This window comes from Anastrepha obliqua, chromosome 1, assembly GCF_027943255.1.
Source record: "Anastrepha obliqua isolate idAnaObli1 chromosome 1, idAnaObli1_1.0, whole genome shotgun sequence".
Taxonomy (NCBI): Eukaryota; Metazoa; Arthropoda; class Insecta; order Diptera; family Tephritidae; genus Anastrepha; species Anastrepha obliqua.
Window position 1 is genome coordinate 173,196,256 of NC_072892.1, and position 27,310 is coordinate 173,223,565.

At 36.6% G+C, this 27,310-nt stretch overlaps 1 protein-coding gene across 3 annotated transcripts in view; it reads left to right on the forward strand.

Annotated features, from left to right (window-relative positions):
• LOC129241342 (probable cyclin-dependent serine/threonine-protein kinase DDB_G0292550) overlaps nt 1–27,310 on the forward strand; it is an 84,817-nt gene that overhangs the window by 51,344 nt on the left and 6,163 nt on the right. The window contains exon 1 of one of the 3 annotated variants that reach the window (XM_054877603.1): nt 20,328–22,949. The exons of 1 other annotated variant lie outside the window; for it this stretch is intronic. In XM_054877603.1, coding sequence (XP_054733578.1) covers nt 20,773–22,949 — 2,177 coding nt within the window. In that variant the 5' untranslated portion in view covers nt 20,328–20,772. Of the gene's footprint in view, nt 1–20,327; nt 23,087–27,310 lie in introns of those variants that run through there. One more of the 3 variants, XM_054877611.1, reaches the window with a different exon arrangement.

Below are 27,310 nucleotides of genomic sequence, written 5' to 3' on the forward strand. Positions count from 1 at the left end.
ACACATATATGTACTGGTGCTTGTACGTGGGTATAAATTAAAAGTCTGCGTTCAATCTCTATGCCGTTCGTTTCCCATTCGTATTATATTTGTGTGCAATCAAAACAAATGTACAAATCATTGAAACCTTCGCAAGAAATCTATTCAAAAAGTTACAAAAATATGTTTTATATATTTCGCTTTGTTGTTTTATAAAAACGTGCGTGACGTAACTATGGACATACATACATACATATGTACGCATGATCACTTTGCCAATATTTCGATTGTTATTGTTGGCGCTGCTAAGGCTGTGGCTGCGGCTGTGATATTTTTCTCTAACTTGCCAATATAAAAGTAGTTATTTTGCACAAAAAAAAATGGTTTTATTTTTCTTTTCACTTTGATTTTATTGTGGGTGCGCGATATTTTTATAACAGCATCTCTGTATCTCTGGTATCTTGCCCGCTGGGTGTGGCATACCTCTGTGTCTGTTTTTGGTCTGGTGGCTGCCGCGGGCGTGCTGAGGGAGACAGTTCGGCTCATATACGCTAAGATTTTAAGGTGGCAACTCATTAGCGGCCAGTTAGTGTCACGTATTCGGAATTTCCATAGTTGATTTATTGTAACCATAAAACAATTGGTGTTTTCTTGTTACTTCTAATCTTTTTAGGACGTACGAAATCTCAATTACATATGGATTAAGTTGTGCGGCATGCCACCCATTTAATATTACAATTAATCATCTTGCGTTGAATCAAACAGTTTCCTCGACCCAGCGATGTCAATGCATCGTCACAAACTGAGCCGCAGGCCGACACTTAAAATGGGTTTCCAGTTGCTGACATTAGAATCTCAGAATAGGTTTCCATCCCAAAGTTATACTGATAAACTGATGTATATGATGGTGAACTGCCTTGGTAACAGATTCTTCGTTATATTCCAAAGTCAATGTAAAGAATGCCAATCTCAAGACTAGAATCTTAGCAAGACGCAATTTTTATGGTGCAAATTAAAGTTACCGCAAAATTAGTTAGTTAAGAGCTACTTTCAAAGTTCTTATAACCATGAATTGATGATAATCTGTGGCATTTCTACAGGCCCTAGCGAACCTAAGAGGCAGTAGTAAGTAGTCTGCTCCATGGCAGCACTGATTCCACTTCCGCTATAAAGTTCGAACAAATGGACCTGTCGATAACAGAAAAGTAATAACTCGCACACTCATCTCTATTGTCTACTCTGCGCCTCCCACTCTAAGATAACCAACTGAGCTAATCTTTAATCTTGCTTGTAGTTAAAGCTAATAATTTCTGTATGATCTGTAGATGCAACTCTCACAGCTTGGGGTACATAAGCTCATATGGATCTCAGGACACATGGGAATACCTGAAAATTGAGCGACTTCTGCGTTGCTCAGAAAGTCGGTGACCTCGCTATTAACAGGGTCCCAGCCCTTCCTTGCCTGGGACAATATATCATCAAGGAAGAGCTTAGAAGGGAAGAGCTGAGAGAGATATAAGTTGGCACCAAACTACGGAGAAAGTTAAGACATATTGACCAACTGCAGCCAGAAGAAAGGTACCTACGCTCTATCCTGAGTTTAATATGAAAACTTGGTCAGGATGATTTACTGTGATGAGTAGAGGGCACAAAAAACCATGAGTTCCAAACGCAATTCTCATAAATTATCTATCTATGTATCTATCCGCCGTATCCGAATGGGCTGGTGCGTGACCATCATTTGGAATTCAGAGACGTTCGAATTTCGGTGAAAAATTGAAGAAAAAGTTTTTTTCTAATAGCGGTCGCCCCTCGGCAGGCAATGGCAAACCTCCGAGTGTATTTCTGCCATTCTGTATTTCGGCTTGAAACTGTAGGTCCCTCCATTTGTGGAACAACATCAAGACGCACGCCACAAATAGGAGGAGGAGCTCGATCAAATACCCAAAAATGGTGTACGAGCCAATTATATACATATATATATCAATCTATTCGTCATTGGAAGAATACAATCGGAACCCTCTTTATTAACTAATATCGAAGACAAGTTTCTTCTGAAAACATTTAAATCGTGGATACCAAAAACCCAGCGGCACCACGGGATGACCGGTGACTACATCGCACAGACAGGGTTTAGTAAGCTTCTAGAACAATAACGACGTCATGAGTATATTGCTAATTAAAAGGGATCGATGAGTCCCTGAAAATTTAGCTCCATTCATCCGACGTTTCTTCCAACGCATCTTTTGTTGCCCTCCAAATATATAATGGGATTTCTGAAGGTCCTCAACTTAAGCTTTTATTTCTTGGTAGACCTCTTCATTCGCCACAAAAATTCTACCGGCAAGTCATTAGTTCATATTTGAAAACAAAAATACCCACAGGCAATTAAATCTGGAGGAGCTTTCTCGATTTGGAAACAACTCGCAGCTTTATTCAAGCAAATTGGCATTGCGAGCGGACTAGTGTGCCGGTGCAAGTTCTGATCGAGGATAATTATTTCTCCGCTAGTTGCGTTCGTTTTTGTCTCAAGCGGAAGTCGATTAAACAGCTCTGCATGTTAAAGGCTGATGATCGTTTTACGCTTTGCAAGTTAATCGATTTGTGTGATACCATTCCAAAACACTGTCGCCCGTGATCACCTCAAACTCACCTTAACCGGCAAACTCACCTTAGTCTTCAGTTTCTACGGGCTCGATTTACCACGATAAGGCTACTATTTTCACTGACTCTGATCTTTGGTAATAGTACTGAGACACATTTTGCGTCAACATTTAGGGAGCGTCGCAAAAACTCAACCTTTTGTGGTATATTGATTTCAATTTGGCGATCAGAACATTGGTGAGAGAGAGGGAGTCATAATTTAGTATCTGTAGTGGACGACTCTCCTATATAAAAGGTCTTTTGTGGCCAGTTGGAGAGTTACGCTGATTTCGTGAGCTCCAAGGAAGTGTGGGAGTTCCTATTGGGTTATGGGAAGTAGAAGCCGATTGCGAGAGAAGCATATGGTCACTAATCGTGTAAATGTTGTTGTTGTTTTTGTAGCAGGAAAAATATTCTCCATACATTTTTAACCCTTCGTGGAACATGTTTTTTAAAACCTACGGTTGGGCACCCGGATCTGACCCTTTTTCGTCCTGTTCGAGAATCCTTTTTAAAAGGTTATATCCATAAATGGAAAGAAAATTAAATTTTAGGAAGCTAAAGCCGTTAGCTGTAATTGAAGTATGTTAAATATTGTTATGATAAAAAAAATGAAAAAAACCAGTCTGGCCAGACTCGGGTGCCCAACGGAGGGTTAAAAAATGCTGCTGCAGTGCAGTCCTTCACCATATATAAATCCGATCGTTCCGGTAATGTAGATCCCGCTATGTTGGGACCGTATAGGCCACTCCCTTTGAGTCTAAGCGTCTGAGCAAGTCTTAAGGTGTTACCAACCGTTGGACTTATTGCATCTAACCGGAGTTCAGTCCGGGTGGAGTTTTCTTTGGCAAGCGCAGCAGAAATATTTCTATTTCGGATCCCGAGTTCGACTCGATGTCAGCCATGAGCAGAAGTGTTTTAAACAACCCAGTGGCGATTGACGAGGGGTGAGATTCACCCCGTGCTAAATAGTGTTGGTTTACTGAAGCAGCATCCCTTCTACTTCTTGACTGGCGCAATAACCGCTTACGAGATTTGGCCGAGTTTAACATAGCGCGCTTGTCCTTTCTTTCTCGTGCTAATCGGCGCCACTTGGAGATACCAAGTGAATCCAAGTCCTTCTCCGCCAGTTTTTTCCAGCGCAGGGGAGATCTTCCTCTGCTAGCACCTGCTGGTAACGCATCGAATACTTTCCGAGCGGGAGCGTTTCTATCCATTCGGACGACATGATCCAGCCAACGTAGCCGCTGGATCTTTATTCGCTGCTCTATGTCTATGTCGTCGTAAAGCTCATACATCTCATTGCTCCATCGCCTACGATACTCGCCGTCACCAACGTGCAAAGGTCCAAAAATCGTGTCATCGCCCAAGTTTCAGTGCCATATGTTAGGTCGGGCATGATAGAGTGGGCCTTGTAGAGTTTTAGTTTCGTTCGTCGAGAACGGACTTTACTACTCACTTCCCTACTTAGTCCAATTGCCTCCTTAGAGGTATTAAGATGCCCGAAGAAATGATGATTATTAATAACAATTTTTTTTCGCTAGTCAATTCTATATTTTACAAAAATAAAAACGTAGCATTAATATTAATTAATTAAATAATGTTTCGACTTGAATTTACCAAAATTTCAAAAAAAAAAAATCAAAAATTGTAAAAGTTTTCGGTGGAGCACATTTCTCCAGTAGTCCCTTGCGGTGATCATCACAAGTCCTTGGAGATTCATCTAAAATCAATAGGACAAGAGGAATTAGTTTTATTAATAGATAATCTTGTGCCTGATCGAAGCTTTTTTTTTCTCAAAATTAACAATATGGCGGCCTCAGGAAATATTTTACAGATTTTGGAGAAAAAAAACCGACAATTAATTGATCGATTTTAATCAAATTTTTTGAAAAAAAAAAAGAAAAAAAAATCCTCCGATCAGGCATGTGTTCTTTATGTTTTTCAAAGCAGTATAAATTTTATTAAAATCTACCTAGCGGTTTTTAATCTGCAAGGCTTATCTAATCGAATAATGCTGTGGTATTCAAATTCGGCTGAAATGACCGCGCAATCACCACAGAACAGAATTAGCGGGTTAATCAATGAAACAAGCGTCCAATTTACTCACCTTTACTTTTGAGTGCTGCCATAATAACAACAACTAATTTACCAAAACAAATTTATATCGCGGAAAATATAAAGTCATACAATTTTTAATCACTTGCTATAAAACTTAAAACGTCAAATTTGCTCTACCAAAGTCCGCCACACAAAAGATCTACGCCGTGATTTCAAAAGCTGATAAAATATCGAGTGCTTCGGTGCCGAAAATACTTGGTGGCTGGCTGACTTTACGCGAAGTACTACCGTAAAATGCGTACAATTTTAATGTTTTCCCATAAACATCATATCACGTTTTTCATAAAATTTTCGTAGACACAAAATCTCAATTGAAAAATCATTCCAAAAAATACGAATAAAAATCTACTCGATAGCTATTGATTTCTGTCCGAAAAGTGCTTGCGCTTATTGATCGACTAGGCTTGTAACGAACGTGAGTTACATACAAAAACAAAAAAAAACATAGATTTTGAACAGTTCATCGCACGCGATCGACTGAGTGCCGCAGGGCTGGCTCACGCAGCAGGCAATTAACATTTGAACAATCAACACTTGTTCAAAGCTATTCGTACGCGCGCAAACAAGCCATAATAAAAGCGCGTGAGGCACATGGAAAATTATTATTAAAATAAAAAGCAAATTTGTAGATACAGAATTAAATACATAAATATATGGGTAGGTATGTATGTATTTGTGTAAAAGAAATAAATATTATAAATAAATACGCTAATCTCGATATCATCGTCCACATGTGGCCGTGGCTAGCATAAGTCTAATCTAGACGTTTGCTACTATCTTTTGGACAGCAATGCGCGCGTCCATGGGTTTCATTTGAGTAATTTCCGTTTTGCTGCTTCAAGCTATCGGATCTCGATTGTAGTATGTAGCTGGCGAACGTCTCACCACGCGTACTTGCTGACCATATTTTCTACAAGTTTAGTACTCTTTCTCCTTTTAGGATAATTTATGCAGAAATTTGAAGTAAAAACAAAACGCACAATAATTCTACTTGCAAGACAAGACAAAAGTTTATTGTGCGATATTTGTATGTGTGTGCTTTTGTGTGCATGCAATAAAGGAGGAGGAGTGGAGTGGGTGCGTGGGGGCGGGCGGCGATAGCTAAAAACCAAAAACCAACAACCAAGTCGATCGATCATGCAAGTGAGTGCGCGTTCGAACACATGAGAGACTAGTGAGTGAGTGTTGTCTTCGACTAGTGAGTGTTGTTGTGCGCATGGTTTTTCGTTTAACTTTTTTGTTTTGTTGTTTTTTAGTTTAATACTAACGTGAGAGCCATTGCAAGCGAGAGCTACTGCGGTGTGCGTACATGTATGTGTACATGTGTGTCGCCGATCATGACAGCACAGCTGTTTAGCTGTTTCCTCGACTGCAATGATATACAAGAAATACACCAACAAAAATGCACACACTTGGTGGGACATATTGTATTTGGTTTTTTGTTTTGTAGTCATGTATTACATTGTGTGCGGTTGTTTGTGTTGTATCTTGCCATTTCTTTGGCTAGTCTTACAATTCGCCGTAATTTCGATACACTCACACTCGTCGTCATAGGTAGCTTGGTGAGCCTTTGTAATTTCTTAGCTCGCCGCGTGCTGCTGCTCAGACGCTATTTTTACTCATAATCTGGTTTGTAGTCTGCTGGAAAGCGGTGACTTCTCATGCTATGTGCCTCTTTGGAGAGATACATATGTGCGCGTGTGTGTTTCTTTTGTATCTGTGATCTTTAGCATTGCTTGCTGTTGGCGTATTTCGACTTTTTCGCCGTAAGTAGTAGCAGCAACAGCAACAGCAGTTAACGATCCGACACTTGTTTGGAACGGACTGTGGTTGTGAAAATTTAGTCGATGCGATTACTTTAAAGCGGATGGAGGTGCTCACTTGTATGAAACGGAAGAAACGTGCGTGTCTTTTGTGTTTTGTTGATTTTTTTTTTGTTTCTTGCTGCTTTTAAGAAAATGCAAATTTCATATAATATTATTTGGGTGTTTACTTGAGTTTTAATGAATATAGAAATGAAAGAAATGTGAAAGACTTCAAATTCAAATCGTGAAAATGAAATGTGCTTTTCAAGAATTATTAAAATTTCTTTGGTTTTTATTTCCGAAAGCTGTGTGTGACTTTATGCGCAATTTTAATTTACATGTAATTCATATCGTTACATGCTAAAGTGCTATTTAACGCTGCAATATGCGTGCAACTTTCAAGGCAACATTTTGTTCGAAAAAAATTTCTTAGTGTTTTAATTGAAAATATAAATTTTTAAAAACCAACTGTAGACATGCGAAAAAAATCTACTATAAAAAAATACTATTCTTTAAGCACAACTGTCAAAGTGTACCAATTTTTTCGCCCAAGAAATTAATAATGAATTATGCATTTTTGTAGATAAAAATTCACATTTGCCTCAAGTGCCGTCATAGCAAAACTAACAAAAAGAAGAGAAAAAAAAAAACCAGCCATGTTTAATTAAAACTCTTTACGTCGCCAATGTAGCGCAAAGTAAACTGAGCAAATGAAGTTAATAACGCCTTGACGTTCTATGAATAATCACCTGTGTTTATCACTGAAATCACACGAAAAACGAATTAAAAAAAAAATACCCGCAAGCGAAAAAATTATCTGATAATGCCTTGAAATGTGCTCTTATAGTTATTTAGGCATAGCCTGTTTCTATTTTTTCACTCCCTTGGCCAAAATTTAATTGCATATGCATGTATAAGTCTTCTTCTTTCGCTTACATTCCATATGAATCAGTGATGAGGTATCAGCGTAAGCTACTTAGAATTTATCTCTTCGTATTTCCTCTTTATCACACTGTATATTTAGCGCTTTGTTGTTGTTTTTTCTTCTATTAGTGCGATTGCATTACACTTCTTGTTTGTTTGTTTTTGTTGTCGCCTGAGCGCACTGCATAGCAGTTGGCTCCATGTTAATCAGCGCATTTATTTAGGGCAAATAATTGAAAGAGTTGATTGTTGTGGCACATTGGATTACATAAAATTGTAGTAATCTTTGGTTTTGTTGCTTTAAATTGAATTGAATGTAATACTATGGTTTTAATCGTGTGTATGTATGTGTGTATGTGTACATATACTTAATGAAGCACTTGCTGTTCCCAACTCGAGTTGGGTGTGACTCTATCAACAGCGATAAAGCATATCAGCTGCTATTTTCTAAACGTACAAAGTGAAATGTTGAAGTGTTGTTGTTGTTGTTGTTGTTGTGATTGTAATTGTGCATAAGCTCTTAAGTATGTGCTTAAGTACTTAGATATGAAAATGTGTATTTCCTTAATGCATTCCACCATCATCATTATTTACTTGAATCCCTAGCGGGATATGGGGCACCAAAATTCCAAACGCTCTGAAATGAGGGTCCAGATTTTATTGGAAATTCAGAGCTGAAACCCTTTCGACGTTGACCTTCCACACTACCCTTCTTTGTAAACTGATTTACTAGCTGATTGTTTCGGTACTTGAGAGTTTTTCAAGATTTCATTGAAATCGAGTGCGCCCTGTTCTTTCAACACTCGCAGCTATAAGTCCAGCTCTGATAGATTTCCGAGGAAGTTGAATAAAATGTTCTAGAGCACAGCACATTTAAAATATTAGCGAGCGTGTATTATTGTTTGCCCTTTATGTGACAACTGACAGGAGCTACCTGAGGCGAGACCAGTTGTGGTTCTGTCTGGTGGGCTTATTGGTTGCTTAAATCCCTTTTTTCATATTAGACCAACTCAATAAGAATGTAGCCTGGAGTAGATCCACACCTTAGTGGCAGCTTACGAGCTCGTATATCGCATAGCATTAGCTTTTCGCTTCTACGCTCTTCCTCAATGCTATGTTATTCCATGACAAGGAAGAGCTCGAGTTCTAATATATTAGTAATTAGGCCTCAGTCTCTCTAGTTAAAGTATCCACTACTTCGTTTCCGGATACACGCCTGTGCACTCGCACCCATTATGAATGAGCCGGATGCGATTCTGCATGTCTAGTAAATTTAACTTCTCTATGCACTGAAGGACTAAAGAGGATTTAGTCTCAGAGCATGGCAAGGCCTTGTGTGCAGCTTGACTGCATGCCTTCACTCGTTTCACAGGTTTCTTCCTAAATTGATCTCTACACATAGACAAATGACTACACTTTCGCTTGGACTATTCTAGGAAAACTATCAATCGATAAAAGCAGCATTGCTTTGCGGCCATATATCCGAATGCCTCTTTGCTCGCCTTTAAGGGCCTAAACGGTTTGTCTGCTACGTGGGTAGGTTTGGCAGCCGCATTACACAAAGCAGGAAAAGCAATGCTACTTAGGCCACGAAACGGGTCCGTTGTAAGCCGCCGTGGCTGGGCTACACTTCCCCTTCCAAATTAGACCATCCTGGTCTTTAGATAAAGCGTAAAAGGTTGTTGATACCTAAAGTGTATAGATTATCTATATTCATTAAGAAGTAGGATCTTAAATATCGGATTATGTTTCTAGCTAGAGCCGCGCATGTGCGAAAAATGTGTTGAATTGTTACCAACTCCTCCTCAACTCAACTCGGGCAGACCATGTCCAATGAGGGCCCCTACTAAGGTCCCAATTTGAAGTCTACTCAATTTTATGATATTCTTAGACAGGCGTAGATTTAGCCTTGACCATGTTTGCCTCGCAATTTCACAGGTATTGGCACTAATCCACCTTTGATTTTACAGAATGGAGTAGTGCATCCATAACAAGAAGCTTACAAGTTGCCAGGTACCTCCTCTTGCAAGTTGGTCTTCCCTACAGTACCGTATATCTCCGTGGCCTGGAACCCTGCATAAGTTAATAGGCTTGTCTGTTTTTCAGTAATTTCTTTCAATCACTTTTCAGCCTTTCGCTCCTACGAGGCGTAGGAGATGACACAGCCCGTCCAATTGCATTAGTTATCAAATTTGACTCTTTGTCGAAACTCGTGAAAATTGGCGAAATTTTCGTTAGCAGCGAATTATTTGAGGCTTGAACACCAACCAAGAATCACTTCCATCAACATTCCGTGGACTGCGCATTCGATGGAATAACTTTGTTTATGAAAATATGCATCCAATTTATCTTCAGGTAAAAATTGAGACCATTTCCACATTGGAAATTCCCATTGGTGAATGAACATCTGTTACCAACAAGTGGTACTTAGTCCAAAGTAGGGAACTGAGTAGTAAAAAAGTCCTCTCTCGACGTACAAAACTAACACTCTATAAGGCTCGCATCATACCCGTCCTAACGTGTGTGGCAGAAGCTTGGACGATAAGAATGTCCGATGAGGAGTCAATTGGAGTATTTGAGAAAAAGATTCTGCGGAAGATTTTTGGATCTTTGCCCGTTGGTAGCGGCGAGTATCGCAGGTGACCAATTAATGAATTGTATCAGCTTTACGACGGCATAGACATTGTGCACAGCGAATAAAGATCCAGCGGCTACGTTGGCTGAGTCATGTCGTCCGAATGGATACAAACGCTTCGGCTCTGAAAGCATTCGATGTGGTACCAGCTGGTGGTAGCAGAAGTAGAGGAAGTCCTACTCTGTTTTGGAAGCAACAGGTGGAGAAGGATTTGACTTCGTACAGCAATACTACGCTCTGACTTCACTTGGTGTGTTCAACTGGCGCCGGTTAGCACGAGAAAGAAACGACTGTCGCGCTTTGTTGAATTCGGCCCAAAATCGCGTAAGCGGTTATCGCGCCAATCAAAAAGAAGAAGATTCCCTGGTTTACCAAAGTCATTAACGGTCTCACTTCTCTATATAATTTCGGAAAATTGGTTATTGTGCCAGAGAAAGTCCATGCTCTATGAGGAGCCTTCGTAGTTGATTCCACGTAATCGGTACGAACTGGATTTGTGTGCGACCCAGGCATGTTATTTCAGTAGGCTTTCCTAAAACTGTTTGATAAATGTCTGATGCTATTGCAACCAAAACTTAAGGGTACAGAATTAGCATTCACACCAAATTCTCTTTATTCCAAAATTCCTTGATTGATGATCTGTCCTTTGTCTCCATGAGATTCAATTAAAAACTTTCTCATTTCATCGAAAACCACTAACACTACAACTTAATACGAGGACCCTCTGCGGTACATTTCTGCATTGTGCCACTTTGAAGCGAATTCTCGAAAATATTTTCAATTTCTATCAGCTGTGTGTACGTAAGTATGTCTATCCTCGACATGGTACGCACAAAATACAATAACAATGGAAGAGCAAAACAGGAAAATTGCTATTGACCCAAAAAGCAACGTTTGTCAAGAACTTGACAACATGTTGTAATGCCTCGAATGCTTCTCTTCTTAGCCAGCCAACAAGCAAGCCAGCCAGGCCAGGCAGCAGCATGTCCCACTCAGTCACTGTTGGCCAAGAAGCAATCGAGCAGCTGAAAAACAGGTCAGAGGCAGACAGCTAACAGCTAACCAAACGTATTGCTAAAGAAGGAACTTGCAACAGCGCAAATTGTGCTATGCTTCTTAGTTATTAATAAACGTTGAACGACAGGCAATGGGATGTTGCCGTTCTCGCTGCCCTGCTGCCTTGCTGCTGCTCATCGATGTTGTCGATGTCAATGCGCTGGGTAGCAGTCACAAATCAACAAAGTGAGTCAAGCGTACACTGATAGGCACTGATGCGCTTAAGAATTTATAGCATTTCGCTCACTCTTAGCAACTAAAAATAAAAATAAAAATCACAGTATTAAAATAAAAACTTTTTACAACGTCTTCAAGTCTTCACTGCACAGGGCCAATCAACTTTGTTGAGCTTCAGCGATGGCTGCAAACTTATTTTGAGCTACACACACACACTCATACACATACATACATACGAGTATATGGTATGTTGGTCCGGTTGGTGGACAGTCGAACTGCCGTAAACGCAGGAATGCTTTGATTTTCCTTTTCCAGTAAACTCATTAAGCCAAATGCCCATTGGCAGCAATGCAAAGTGAGAAAACTGGCTGAACAAGTGTAGGTAGCTGGGTGATCACTGCTGCGCCTAGTCATTCTGCGTGGTCAACAACATCCTCTCCTCCGTATGGGTGATGTGCAACTGGTTCACGCTGGAGTGCTGAAAAGTAAAACTTCCATCCATGCACGTCAGTCGTATGCCTTAAACCATACGCACTGGCTGTTTTTATGTGTTTTTGTTGTTGTTGCTGCTGCAATTTTTGCGTTTGCATAGGACTAATGAACCTGCTGCAAGAGTCGCACTCATCGGCGTAGACTTTCTTCCGTCGCTCCAAAGATGTTGTCGGTCGATGCCTCACCGACTTTGGGTAGCCAACAAAAAATGTACGGCCGTTTGATTGGTCTGGTCGATCGATCGATCCGACGTTTGGGCGGTTGAATGGTCGTTAGGCGCGTAAACAGGATTTTTGCTCACAAGCAATGAACACCGGAAATTGTTATCGATTTATGATAGCAATGAACTTTAAAAATTTCTGCAAACTGCTTTGCGCTTGCCGCACTAAGATCTCCTTGCGTAAGCCATCAATGATGGCTGCAATGATTATAGATTGGTTGGTTCGTTGCTTGTTGCTCAGCGACGTTTGCGGCAGCACTTTTACTTTTAATTTATGCGCAACATTTTTGCATAATTTTTGCTAAGTAAATGAAAATCTTTTACTTTGTGAGCTAAGAAGTCAGAAATGCGAGGATTTAACGTCATTCCACTAACCGTATTCGATAATCCCTAGACAGACAGCTGCGCAGCTGTGCGATGTGCACATCTATGCAATTTTTATACATAAATTTCTTGCTGCTTGTTTTTGGAACTCTCTTTGGCTGGCTGGAAATGTGCGATTTATTAGCACATTTTTGCGCGATTATGAAATAAAATTTGTTTGTGCGCTAAACTAGTTTTACTCAGAAATGAAAGCCAAATGTTGCTTCTTGTGTGCATTGTTGTTGTTGTTCGAACTGCGAAGATGCAGTGCTCACGTATTTTTTCGATTAATTTGTTTTTTTTTTTGTGTGGCTTTAGAAAAGAAAGACTTCAACTGTTCGTTTGGCCGGCGTGATGCGCCATTTTTCGTTTGAGTGCATAAAATAAACCACTGCAATTTTTTATGTGCCACTTTTTATTAATTATTAGCTAATGAGTTTTTGTTGAAAAAGTAATGGAGTTAAAAGAGAGTGTGCAAAATAATCCTAGGAGTGTGCACGAACATTTTAAATTTTTATTTACAGTCTTTTTTCTAATTGTTTAATTGTTTCTATGTGAATGTCTGTATGTAGATATGTTTTACAAAAAAAAAACAGTATAAAAAGGAAATTCCGTCATTGTTAAGTAAACCTCTGCCCACCTTTCAGCAATTCGACACTTTTTTGATTTTTTGAGGCACGTATCTGTTGGTTCTCAATCGAACGATCGGTCCATTTGTGTTGCCAAGTTTGTTATTCGTGCTAATGCAGTTTTTGTGTGCTAAGCGGATTTAATATTATTTTCGTTCTTTAACCAGCTAATAATTTTTGCTTATTTAATTTTTTTGTGTGTTTTTTTTCTTTATTTTAATTTTTTAATTTTATTTAGTTTTATTTCGGTTTATTTGGTTTGCTTGAAATACAGTTTCGGTCACTAAGATCCGGATATCTAAAAATTTATAATTTGTACATCTTTTTCATCTGAGTGCTTTATCTTTCATTGTCGTACAATAACAAATATGCAGTAACTTTCTGCATTTTGTTCACAATATTTGTGATCACAAATAATAACCCCTTAAGTCGATTTAGGAAGAAATAAATGCCCAACACTTTCTATTCTTATAGTATTTGTTATCACTAGTGATGCCCGCAAAAGTTCACTTAAGTTCTCCCAAGAATGCTTGATTTTAGGTTAATAATAAATCTCCATTCATTTCACTTCATAACTTAAGTAAAACAAAAATATATATAAAAAAACCTTTAATAAAATTTTTTAAATAAAAAACCTAAAATACAAATTTTTAAACTAAACAAACTTCAAAATATTTCAAAAACTAAGAATTAAAAAATGACATATTATCATAAAGAAACATAAAAAAAAATAATAATTAATAAACAAAAAAATAACAATAAAAATATTAAAAATAAAAAAATAAAAAACTAAAAAACAAAAAAATAAATAAAAAAAAATAAAAAAAAAATATTAAATAAAAAAGTAAATAAATACATAAATAAAAAATCATATTAAGAAAGAAAAATAAATAAAAAACAACAACACTTAATAAATGAAAAAATATATGATAAATAAATTTAAAAAAATAAACATTAAGATAAATACAATAAATATTAATAAAATATAAAAATAAAAATATAAAGTAAAAAATGTTAAAAAAAAATTAATAACAAAAAAATTTTAAATAATTATTAAATAAAAGTTAAAAAAATATTAAATAAAAAATAAGAAAAACAACAACTAATTGCAAAATAATAATAAATGCAAAAATGCAAAAATACAAAATAAATAAATGAAAAAAAAAGAAACAATAAGACTAGAAATAAATACAACAAAAATATATAAAAAATAAAATAAAAACACAATTAATAAATCAAAAAATAAAAAAAGTAAGAAAATCAAAAATAAGAAACAAATCAAAAATTAACAACAAATAAAGCAAAATTAAGAGGTAATTAAAAATAAGAAGAAATAAAATAAAAAATAAAAAATCTATAAAAAATTAAATATATAAGAATATAATACATAAAAAAAGATAAATAAAAAAATAATAATAAAATAATAAAAACAAAATAATAAAAAAAACTAATATTAAAGTAATTTAAAAGTAATAAAAAAAATAATAAAAGATAAGAAAAATACATTTAAAAAAAATAACGAAAAAATTAATAAATAATAAAAAAATAATAATAAAAAAAATAGAAATAAAGAAAATATATATAAAAACTAACAATGAAACATTGAAAAATGTAAAAAATTAAATAAAATGAAAATAAGAATTGCAAGAAAAAAAGTAAATAAATAAATAATTAAAAAAGCGTAATTATGAAAATTGGGATACTCAAAATATAGTGGGATACTCAATTGAGTAGGTGTTGCTAACCGCGAGATAAATTCCTCACTGTACAGTGTACTTTGACTCTGCATTCTCTCAGCAATCCATGAACCAAACAGTTTTCAAATACTCAGCTAAGCTAACGCATAAGTAATTTACTTGGAAATTGCCCTTTGAATTAAAACACTTTGAACCTATCCAAAAACGTTTAAAGGGAATATCAACTGGCTTTTAACATATCCGGCCGGTGCACGATAAAGACACCTCTAAAATTAGAGATTAGTTGAGAGATATGAGCCCTTCAAATAGAAGTGCATTACTTACAATTTTGCGAAGCCTCCCCTATTTTCTAAAACGACATGAATTTACAAAATTCTGCAATGTTACTGTTATATGGTACTCACTCGAGAATCTGAAATATCTTAACGAAAATCTTGTCTTGCATTTTTCTTATCTGAATCTTCGTGATAAGCCAAGTTGCCAAGTTTAGCGGGGTGGTAGCTCAATCTCAGGGTGGAACAAACGCTTTGCTGATGTTGAAATTTGGTATGCGCGAGAAAACGACTGCCAATAAAGTTGAGCCCAAATTTTATTTTCTTTTTTCCGTCTTAGGTGATTTCTGCGCGTTCGTTTCGTTTCGTTTTCGTTGTCAAAAGCGGCTTTGTCAAGCATTTCTAACGACACCCTGAAGCCTTCGTATCATGGTGTTCATGGTAATTTCGACACCAAGTGTTTAGTTACCTGGATTTCAATGTCCTCTATTGTATTTCTTACTGCACAGTTGATTTTGGAAAGCAATGCTTCCGTTTAAAAACCCGAGCATTAAAGCTTGGAGAAGTTTTTAAATCCACTTCTGTTTGCGCTTTTACTTCGCTCGAATGCAAGTAACAAACGAGTGGATGGAAAATCCGTTATTGATCAACTAATAATATTTACAATGATTAGCAGCGCATTTTGCCTTTGCTCTAAATGCGATTTCCAGTTTGTAAAATTCTAGTTTTTTTCCATATTTTCTGAAAAATATTTATAATTCAGGTGGCCATATTTTCACTTATCCACTTAGTTTTGCGTATGTAACAATTCAAAAGGCCAAGTTTTACAAGTGCATGCATATGTATGCATGTACGTATGTGTGTGTGTGCGTGCCAAATGGTACATCTTCCTCATCAGTTTATCAAAAATTTACAACAGCCCATCACAATGTTGCCATGCCGCCATTTGTCTTCTTTCAAGGTTGAATTTTTACTGCTTAATCATAAGCCATATACCCGCAATGTACACACACACACACACACACACATACATGCATATGTATTCGTTTAAGTAGATTTCTTTTCATTCAAACGCGCCAACGGTTTTGCACATACAAGGCAATAGTAAACAGATTCTACTACGGCAAATATTCGTAGACAAGTAGGCAATCATGGCCCCCACCGTCGTCTTTCGCAGGTCTTCATTTAGCTCTATTAGTCGTGCTTGTCTGTATGTATTTCTGTGTGTGTGAACCTACATTGCGCGGCCAAGTGTGCATATTAAACTTCAATGTTGTACAAAAATGTAGTTTTCTCTAATTCATTTAATACAAGTTTTCATAATGCGCATGCACACACACATACAAATATATTTGTACACTTGTACATTTGTATGTTTTTGCTGTTAATTGCGCGAATAATTAAAATTTATTATTTTTAATTAATTTTTATGTTCTATCGTTAATGTTTTTTTTTTCTTTGGTTTTTTTTTTGTTTTTTGTTGCAATGATTACTCAACATAATAGAAAAATTCTTTATAGTCGCATATGCCTTTGTTTTGGTGGTTATTGACCGCTTGAGCTTGAGCGAGTGAAAGTTTTTCAAGTCTTCGAAGGTCGCAAGTTAAAAGAACTTTATGAACTTTAATTTAATTTTCTTTATGTTTTTATAAAGGCACAATGGCACTACAACAAAAAACATACCGCTCAAATTTTCAGACTTCGTAAAAAATTTAAAATAACAATTTTTCATAAAAGGGTCAACCTTTTTAGTCAGAATTTTATGAAACATTTCGGGTATGGAGTTTTATATCGCATAAACCGCAAGTTTAAAGAGGCTTGAAAATTGTTTTGATTTGCTTTGAAAATTCTGTTTTTGCTGGCGATGTTGTAGATTTCTCCGTATAAGGAAAATGTCGATCATTCGTCATATGAAGAAAAAATAAAACTTTGAGGTACTTTAAATATACAAAATATAATATTAAACCAAAATTTAATTAATGCGTTACAAAAGCTGCACACCCAGAAGCCTTCTAAAAATTCTGAATAAAAAGCTGTAAACTTTCGTGAACATTTTTTAAACGTTTTAAATTTTTGTGAATTTTGTACAAAGTTTTGAGTCTGAGTTAGATGGTTTTTTTTGCATAAAAATATACTAACATAATTTAGTACAAAACAATAGATCAAACTTGATAATTCGTAGCGCTCCTATGATATAAAAAAATATAACAAATAAAAAAACAAAAACGAAAAAAATTAAAAATAAAAATATAAATATAAAAAAAATAAAAATATAAAAAATAAAAATATAAAAAATAAAAAAATAAAAAATAAAAAAATAAAATAATACAAAAATAAAAAATAATATTAATAAAACATAAATGAAGAAAAATATAACAAAATAATAACAAAAATGAATGAAAAAATTAAAATAATAATAACAAAAATGAATGAAACTAAATAAAAATAATGATAATAAAAAAATTAAAAACTAAATAAAAATAATAATAATAACCAAATTAAAAATAAAAAAAATTGCAAAATAAAAAAATAATATTAATCAAAACTAGATAAAAAAATATGATAAAATTATAATAACAAAAATGAATTAAACATAAATAAAAAATCATAAAAACAATAAAAAAGTAAAAACAAAATAACAAAAAAATAAATTTAAAAAAATGTATAAAAATAAGAAATATAAACGCAAAAAATATAAATAAAAAATTAAAAAATATAAAAATAAAAAAATAATATTAACAAAAAATAAATAAAGACAAAGATAATAAAATAATAACAAAAACGAATGAAACTAAATAAAAATAATAAAATAATAACATCAAAAATTAATGAAAATAAATAAAAAATGATAATAATCAAATTAAACATAAATAAAAATGATATAGTAACAATATTCAAAGTAAAAAAAAAAAATAATAATAATTGTGAAAATAATAACCAAATTAAAAATTTAAAAAAGGCATAAAAAACAATAAAAAATTAAAAAAAAATTACAAAAAAATGAGTAAAAAAATAAGTAAAAAAATATAAAAAAAAAATGTATCAAAACTATATAAAAAAATATAGAAAAACAAAAAGAAATAAAAAATTAAGGAATAGATAAAAAAAATTGCGGTATGTTTTTTTGTTCTGCAAATTCATTACGATTTTTGTGCTTCTTTTAAAATCTCTTTAATTTTAGCCATTTAAAACTTTTTTCGTGAAGTGTTTTGATCATTTTTATTTTATCAGGTAATGACTTCTTCCACAACCTATTTTGGATTAAAAACTAAAAAGGTTTATCACTCGACATTGGAGTAGAATAGAATAGAAAACTTTGAGGTTTCCACTTCGATCTCATGGTCTTTTGTGCCCTCTGCTCATCACAGTAACTCATTCAAACACAGTTCCTTTATTAAACATGCCCGTGATGGGCATGAACGGATACGCCTTCCGTGTGGGTGCAATTGGCCGATGTATCTCAGTCTTCTTCACGCTATAGCGCCACATTCAAAGAGAAAGTGTATTGGAGTCTCCGGAGATTGACCGCGGACACGAAAGAAGTCAGTGGATCATATCCCAATTCTGTGCAGATGGCTGCGAAATATGTAATGACTTGTTATGAGTTTTTTTTCTCTCTCCTTGTTCATTCCTCTTGGGAGGAGCATACTTCGACTCTTCCATTGTACACAGTTCTGTGCTGTTGTGCTTGCACCATCCCATATGATGTCGGCATCTACCAGCTCGCGCAACATCGACTTTCTCCAAGTGTTTTTGGTCGACCTCGACCTCTGCTCCTTTGTGGGTTCCAGTCCAGTGCCATTTTCGTGATGCTATTTGGTGCTTTTCTCAATAAGTTTCTTAAAGCTCTTGTTTTTTTGTATTCCCTCAGTAAATACTTCGCCTGGCGTAGCCCCATAATTTGATGCCAGTTAACATCTCTTAGGCATACATCGACTTTACTGTCAACTTAGAAGTTTTCAACTACTTCCTTCTTTCGTATAGTTCTTTTGTGTTTACAATTTTAATCGTCGACTTTTGATCGCATCGGCGGGTTGGTACGTGACTTCGACTTCGGAAGCGCACAGCTTCGAGTCTCCGGGTATGAAACACCAAGTGAAAGAAACAGTTTTTCCTAATAGCAGTAGCCACTCAGCAGTCAATGGCAAGTCTCCGCGTATATCTGCCATTCAAATGTGGCTTAAAACTTTAAGTCTTTCCAACATCAATACGCACACCACAATTTGAAGGAGGAACTCGGGTAAACAGCCAATAAAGAGTGCTAGAGCCAATTCTTCTGTTCTTTCTTCCGGGCCTCATCGCCTCGTGGGACGTAGGGCATCAAAAGAGCCAATTAGATATGTCTATGCATATATTTTAATCGCTAAACGTGGCTCCTGTTCTTAACTGCTCAATCTACGCAGTTTCCCTCATGCAAAGCTGTCACGCGACTCGTATTGATTTCTACAACTGACAATGCCAGTTAATTCTCTTCACAAGTCGAGGCTGTCCTCAAACAAGTGGATTAAGCTAAGTTTGCCCTCCTAACTACCTACCTTCAGCTGCGTTGTTGAATTGCTGTTTTTCTTTTCGATATTTTTGTTTTCTTTTTTCACCATTTCTCACTGACCTTTTCGCAAAAATGCGGCCAGCATGAAGACTAACAAATGTTGCTCAGTGGTGCTTTGACAGTTGTGACGGATTAAAGAAGACATGTGCACACATGTCAACATGTGCAGCAGGCACGCGGCACTAACGCAGCCTGTGCTGGTAAAACATTTGGAAATATGCAAAAGTTTTCAATTGCAAAAGTGCGGCACTTGAGGCAGCATTGCGTATAAGCGCTGACAAGCGGCGAAATACTTGCAATTTTAAATTCTCTTATCTGTATTTTAATTTAGATTCGGATACAGCAAAAAAGAAGATCCAGCATTAAAAGGATTCATAATTTTTTTTCAAATACAAATACTAGTAAATGTATATGTGCGTGCGCTTTAGCAAATCATGCATCGGCTTGTTTCAGTTAAAATAACAAATAAAGTTTAACTCGAAAGCAAGTTGCAACACATGAAGCTAACAACTAAAAATAGAAGAGAAATAAAAAAACAAATAATAAAAATCACAAGCAAATATTCTAACGACGAAGTCGGCAATTGATGCCACTAAGCGAATGAAGAAAAGTAAGCGAAAAATACAAAAATCTAAAAGTGCTTTAACGGTGCACAGAGGAGATATAAAGCAGGAAATGATATGATGAAATGAAAGTGAAAATACGTGATTAACCAAGTGAAAGAATCCATTCGACACTAAGCAAAAAAAAAAAAAAACAAAAAAAAAAAAAATCCGCGTTGCAGAAGTTGTTTCCATTGAATTCGCTCGCACACAACTGCAAAATATATAAAAAAAAATATAAAAATAAAAATAAAATATAAAGACTCATTTGAGTTTTCGTATGGTGCGAAAAAGAAACGTTAACTCTACAAGAAATCAAAACAACGAATTTATTTATTGATTAGTGATAAATTGAAATGTGATAAGCCATTAACTACGCCGTGGAGCAACCATTTCACAAGTCCATACTAAGAAATTAAAGCCGGCGAAACAAACGAAGTAAAGCGCTTCGCTTTCGTTCGTAAGTGATCGAATCGCTAGTTAAAAGAAACGCGCGTTATTATAACCGCAGGTGCAGAATCTGCTGCCTGCCTGCTTCTCCCACAAGAAGCTACCAGCTGTTGTTGATCTCAAACAGAGGAGCTAAGCGCAACACAAAAAAAAGGAAAAATGCCGGTGGGACATCAATTTGCTTCCAGACCGTACAGCTCGTTTCGGGCGACACGAGGCAGCTGCAATACGCACTATTGCCAAGGGAGCAATAACAGCAGCAGTAACAGCAACAGTAGCTGTAATCAGAATAGTAATAGCAATGTTGGTGCGCTTAATGGCCACAATGGTTCTACGTCATCATATTCAAGTCAAACTAATAATTTTAATAATAACAACCATAACAACAACAACAAGACTAACGACAATCACCTGCATTTAAACTGCAACAATAACAATAATCAAGGCAATAATTTTGGGCGTCAACAAGCCTACCGCAGCAGTTTCTATGGCACGCGCTATCAGAGTAGCAGCAACACAAACGCGAATAATACGCCTCATCAAGTTAATGGTGACGCCAATGGCAACACCAACACCAACAACAATGCCTCAGACAAACGTTTCACCAGCATTGTTGCCACAACCACCATTAAACCGCTCACACCCAAGTTGGTGCGTCGCATAGAGACTACCTGCTCTAGCGGCAACTGTGGTGGCGGTGTGGTCAGTAACGGTGTAACGCACACCAAGCAGCGTGCGCCACTACCACCCGTTTCCAACAGCAATAGCACCGTCAACACCCCGCCCGCTGCTAACAAACAGTACTTGCGTACGCGTAATCAACCGCCACCGCCACCTCCCGTGCGCAATGCGTCCAACTTTGAAAGGTTCCACAATAGCAATCTGAGTTTTCGTCAGAAAAACTCTGTCAATTGCGCTGGTGCAGGCGCAACAGCGGTCAAAGCACCGGACTGCCATGAGTCGCCCAAGTATACAGGCGCTACATTTTACAATAGCAGTACGCGCGCATCGGGCGGTGTAGGATCTCAGAAGCGCACTTATTGTACGGCGCAAAAGGTGCACAAGGAAAATGTGCCCGTACGTTCGGTGAAGAATTATCCAGCGCCACTGCCGCCGAACACACCGAAGCCGGTGACTAAGAAAAAGTATAGAGAAAATCTGAAACTCGCATCGGTTTCGGCTTCGCCAAATTTAAATAATCGTCGTTTCGGTGGTGCGTCAGTCGGTGGCGAACCGAATAAAGGTCTGTCCGCAAGCCAGCGTCGCAAGAATTACGTGCCCTTCAATGGTCAGGCGAATTGTGCGACAGCGGCGGCGTCGAAAAATGGCAGCACCGGCAGCAATGAATCGACTGGTTCGAGCGGTTCAAATGGTTCACCGAAAACGAAAAAGATTTTCTCTACAAAATTCCCACAAGGTTTACCCTTCGAGGATGAATTCTATCGTCAACGCTTTTGTCGTTCCTACTCGCAATCCTCATCGAGCAACTATAGTTTCTACAGTTCGGTTGGTGCGCCAGCAACGCCGCGTTCCAATGATTTTGATGATATCGAACACGGCAACGAGGCACACGAACGTAGCGCCATCGATGAGGATGACGAATTTCAGCGTAAACCAGCAAGTGATGAACCACTCTATGTGGATTTCTCGAAAGTGATGCAGCGTCAAAATGACTGCAACAACGATTACGCCAACCGCGATTATTCGGCTGGTGGCAATACACATTACTGTAGTTCCTCTTCGTCAGGAGCAACGACAACAACGATTGTGCCGACAACGACATGGATCGGCACAACAAGAACTACACATTCCCCGCTGCCCTCAGTGCTGGCAGCTAAACTCGCAGGCGAATCTAGTCGACTGGATGCATATGTGGCAGCTGCAGCCTCGGCAGCGACTGTTTCATCATCGGCCGGCCAACATGGTTCGCCCCATTTACGACGTACAACGAAATCGAAAATTTCGCATTCGATCAACGATTATCTCTATACCAGTTGTGGTGCTGCAACAACAACGACGGCGATGGCGACGTCAGCAACAAAGAAAACAAATGGCAACGTTTTTCTTACAGACGATCCCGAAGATGGTTACTATACACACACCTCAGTTGAACCTCCTCCGCAAACGGATATCTACCTGGCTGTGGCGTCGTGGGCTCCAAAGTGTTCACATCCCACCAAGGTGCATATACCCGCATCCTCGAGCATTGCAGATAGGAATAATAATGCAACGGCGGCGTATGCAATGATGAACTCATACGATCATCGGCAATATTATAGTAAGACGGCGACGTTGACGGCCGGAGACATTTTGGAGCCCACGACAAACGAATGCAAGTAAGTGTTGTTGTTGCACGGGGGGTGGGCACATTATTACTACTATAGTTAGGTCTAACAAATCTGATTGAATCGTGGGTGAGTTGCATGAAAAATTATGTGTTGCAGTTGAGTGCGATAATGCAGTGTGACGTAGTGTGGAGTGGCGTGGTGTGGCATCGCATGGCTTTTTATGAGTTTCGTTTGTTGCGGATACAATAAATTACCTAAAAGTGGAAAGTTTATGCAACACGTGGGGATCAAATTTTCATGGCTGTGCTGCTCTAGTGTATCTATGTATATGTGAGTGGGTGCCTAATCGAAAGCCGCGGCAGCTCATGGCATATCTACTTAAATATTATATTTAAATTTTCTATTTTTTTTTTTTTTCAAAAGCGAGACGGGCACGTTTCAGCGCTCAATTCTTCAGTAAATTATATTGTTTTTGGAAAGTTCGCTATTTATTTATTTTCACGCTGCTCGAAAATGCTTAACCTCTCAATATGTAAAGTAATACACATGAATATTTTTGAAGCGTTGCCAAAATTTGGCTGCTGCCTGTTTTTGTGTTATTTTTCTTAAATATGATTCATTAGTAGCATTAATACAGTGATTTGGACAGTCGATATTTTAGGAAAATGCGATTTTCATTTTACGTTTGCTCACTGTTTGCACACCTTTGGCAGATTAGACAATTTTTTTTTTTTTTTTTTTTTTAGTTATTTTAGCAATGCATTGCATTTAATATTCGGGAAGTGCACACATTACAGTTCTTGTTTTTTAGCTTATTTTTAGCATTCCAAATATTGTACTTATTTTTCTGAATCCTATTCTTAATATAAAGTTGCTGATTAATGCTGCCATTGTCGATTTAAAAATAGTATTTTTTTTTGTTCAGAAAATTTAGATGTTTAACACAAACCAGAAATTATGATTCAGTTTGATTTTAATCCAACGAATAGCTAATACAAATACCAATGTTGGGATGACACTAATTCACCCTACTCAATAGTTTGTTTTCCCCTGGCTCTCAACTGTGGCATTGGGGAACGAATATAAATGCTGAGTGCCTCGTGTCGACACGCTTTTGATGCTCTGTAAATATCCTACGATAGCAGAGTTGATTGAACTTAGTAACATAATTTTTTTGCTCCATCGAACTGCTGCTGTTGAGCTTTACATTGCTTTACAGAGCTTTACAGTGGTAACCGATAAGACTGTAAAGGTATTTGTGCTAGTCAGAGACTTCTTGGTGAGCCATCACGAATATCACCTGGAGTGATTATTATTATTTTAATACCAGTATATATCTGTAGTGGTTCTGACCTGGTGGCCAAAAGTTAATGAGTAGGCAGCAGCGTCACTCTGCGCATGTTTCACATCTCGCCTTGTATAAAGCCCGCAAAAGTGTAGTATCTCAACATTTTCACAAGTTTTCACTATTTATTTTATTTTAAATAAATATTTTTATTTTTTTATAAAAATATAGTTCATGATTATTTTTTAATTTAAATTTTCTTGCAAAAAATTTAGTTCACTCTTGTAATAAATAAAAGATTAATCCTAGATGCAAACTTTGTGCACGATTTATAAAACTCCAACAAATTTGCATCAGCCTTTCAAAATTTTTATTCCGAAAATCAGAATTCGGGCACACGGGCTTATAATCCATAAAATTTTAGTGAAATTAAGAATAGTTTGAAGTAATTCAAAATTCTCTTTATGTTCTGTTCATTTTTTCCCTAAGGGTGTTGCCTATTTTCGCCATTGAAAAAAAAAAAAACATCATCAAAGTTTTTAAATAACTTTTAAATAAGAATTTTGATTTTTTTATAAGAAAATAGTTCATATTTATTTTTTAATTTAAATATTTTTTATAAGTTTCAAACTTTGTGCAAGATTTATTAAAAGTTTTATAGCCCATTAAAGTTTAGTAAAATAAAGAACATGTTTGAAGTGGTTCAAAGTACTCTTTGTGTTTTGATCATCTTTTTCCCTCACGGTGTTGCCTATTTTCTCTATATAAAAACATTTTGTGGGCTTTACAAAAAAATCAAAAATTTTGAAGATAAACAAAAAAAATATAAAAATTGTGAAAAAGTTAAGACGCGTTATTTTTCCCTCTGGTGGTTTGAGCGCCGTCTCTACTGATGAGCTTGGAGTGATTATAGCCGTATATCCTCGGGTATTTCAATTCACAAGTAGGCTTGTTGAGTTGCTTTCCATTTACTCGACATAATCGCCATTAAAAGTGACGCCTTTCGGATACATATGAAGGTCCTTAAACTATTAAATCGCGTCAGATACTCAGGTTCAATGCTATAGGAAATATTCTTGACAAAACTCTGCAACAAATAATTCTGAAACAGACTTGCTGGAATAATAATAGCAATAGTTGGCGAGAGATCTTATTTGGAAATATATGCAACATTCATTGATAATTAAACTCTTTGTGGAGCCACCTTTACCTACATACCAAAAAGTGGAGGAAATGTTCGCCCAGCACCTAATAAATGATGTACGCGGAACGTATGCATATCACAGTGTGCGCTCTCTTACGCGGACACCTAAGGCACTGAAAAATTTGCCCGCTAATGGGAGGTATCTGCTTATGTGAAAAGTGTAAAAAAGTTAATACCATAACATATTAACTTTTTTTGTGTTGTCCGCGCAAGAGAATTTTTTTGTTTTTAATTCTTGTGGCATGCACTGAAGAAAGTATCCGCTTTTGGAAGGTGCCCGCTTAAGAGAAGTGTCCTTTAGGAGAGAGTACACTGGAGTACTGTGAAAGGCGATTTTTTAAACTCAGAAATCTGTCAATGGACACATATCCAATTACAGCTCAGGTGGAAGTTTACGTAATTGATTTTTTTTCCTTATATAACATCACAGAAAAACCGTTAGATAGCGATAGCTTAATACTACGGTATATAGCCTGGCCTTATAAAGCTTAAAAAATGCGTTAAGGCTTTTAAACTGTTGCGCGACCCTGTTTTGTGATTGTGCAATTGTGATCCTATTGTGTTTGTGGTAGATCTCGAGACATCAAAGTTGTAAGTTGACGGCAACAAGAAGCGGGTGGTCGCTTCTCAATGGGGCATTCCATTTTCATAGCCTTTTTGCGGTGCCTGCAAGACATATAAATGACTTCATAACTTTTTAAAAATTGGGAATCTGCTCAGTTTGCCACTACTGGTGTAGATTAGGTTAGATTAGCCAAGTTGCTTGTCTAAGACAAGACACTGGGTGGCCTTAAGGTCAATTTAGATACCTGCATTTAATTTCCATTCACCAACTAAGTTGCTTAAATCACTTTGATCTTTATAAGAAGAACTAATCCCTTCAGTGAGACATTGTACAAATTTCCCAGGTCTTCAAAGAAATAATCGCTAAGATATTTGTGCACGGCTTCCGACTGGTATAAGTCAATGTGGAATAATGATATTCACAAATTTTTTAGCTGCTGCTCTGCATGACATTTGAAGCATAATCGAAAGAGTCTAAGAACACTTATCGTCCAACCGACACTTGCAGTATCCTCTGTGAGAGAGTGTACTGCAAGTTAAATTACCATCTTCGTAAGACGGAACTGATATCAGATTTTGTGCATTGTTTGAGAAAACTATAACTCTTATTCTCCGTCCTTACTCTCGCATTCATCAACTCCATGCAACTTGAAGAGGTGTCTTCTATAATTTGAAGCAAGACACCCTACCATAAATGCCCTCAACAGTCGGTTCTACATAACCGGAACGATCCGGATTTATATCCGGCCAAGCACTGTCACTTCAGCAGAATTTCGCTTATATGTATGAGGAATTTCAGTACGTACTTTACTTGCTTTTTATACAGAATTTCGTTTCAGGACTTTATTTAAAAATGTTTTTGTTTACAGCTCACATTTCTATTTACAAGCTCCAACCATCGCAATTCAATGCCAAACATGATTGTACCTTACCCAATGTGCCTTACTATGTATTTATGTATATAAAAAAGTAATAATAATAATAATTTTTCATTATTTTGTTCTTCACGATTTGCATATTACATTAAAATCAATTTACTCATACATTTATGAAAGCTCACATATTATGATTATATTGTATGTATGTATTTATGTGCACACATTTAATCATTATTGAATGACGCCGATTTTTCGTTTTGTCAACGCTACTATTAAGCGCGACTTGCTAGCTGTGTAAGCCGATTCCAAGCGTGTTGCCTTGCTGCCTACCAAATGCCAGACTTCCCAAATAAGCCGAAGCCAATAAGTTGACTAGCTGTCTATTCGGCTGACTTACTATAGCTTTAGATTGCTCTTTTCATAGCTGCTCGCTCGTCGCTACCTACATTCAAAAAGGTATACATTTATCGGCCGTGCT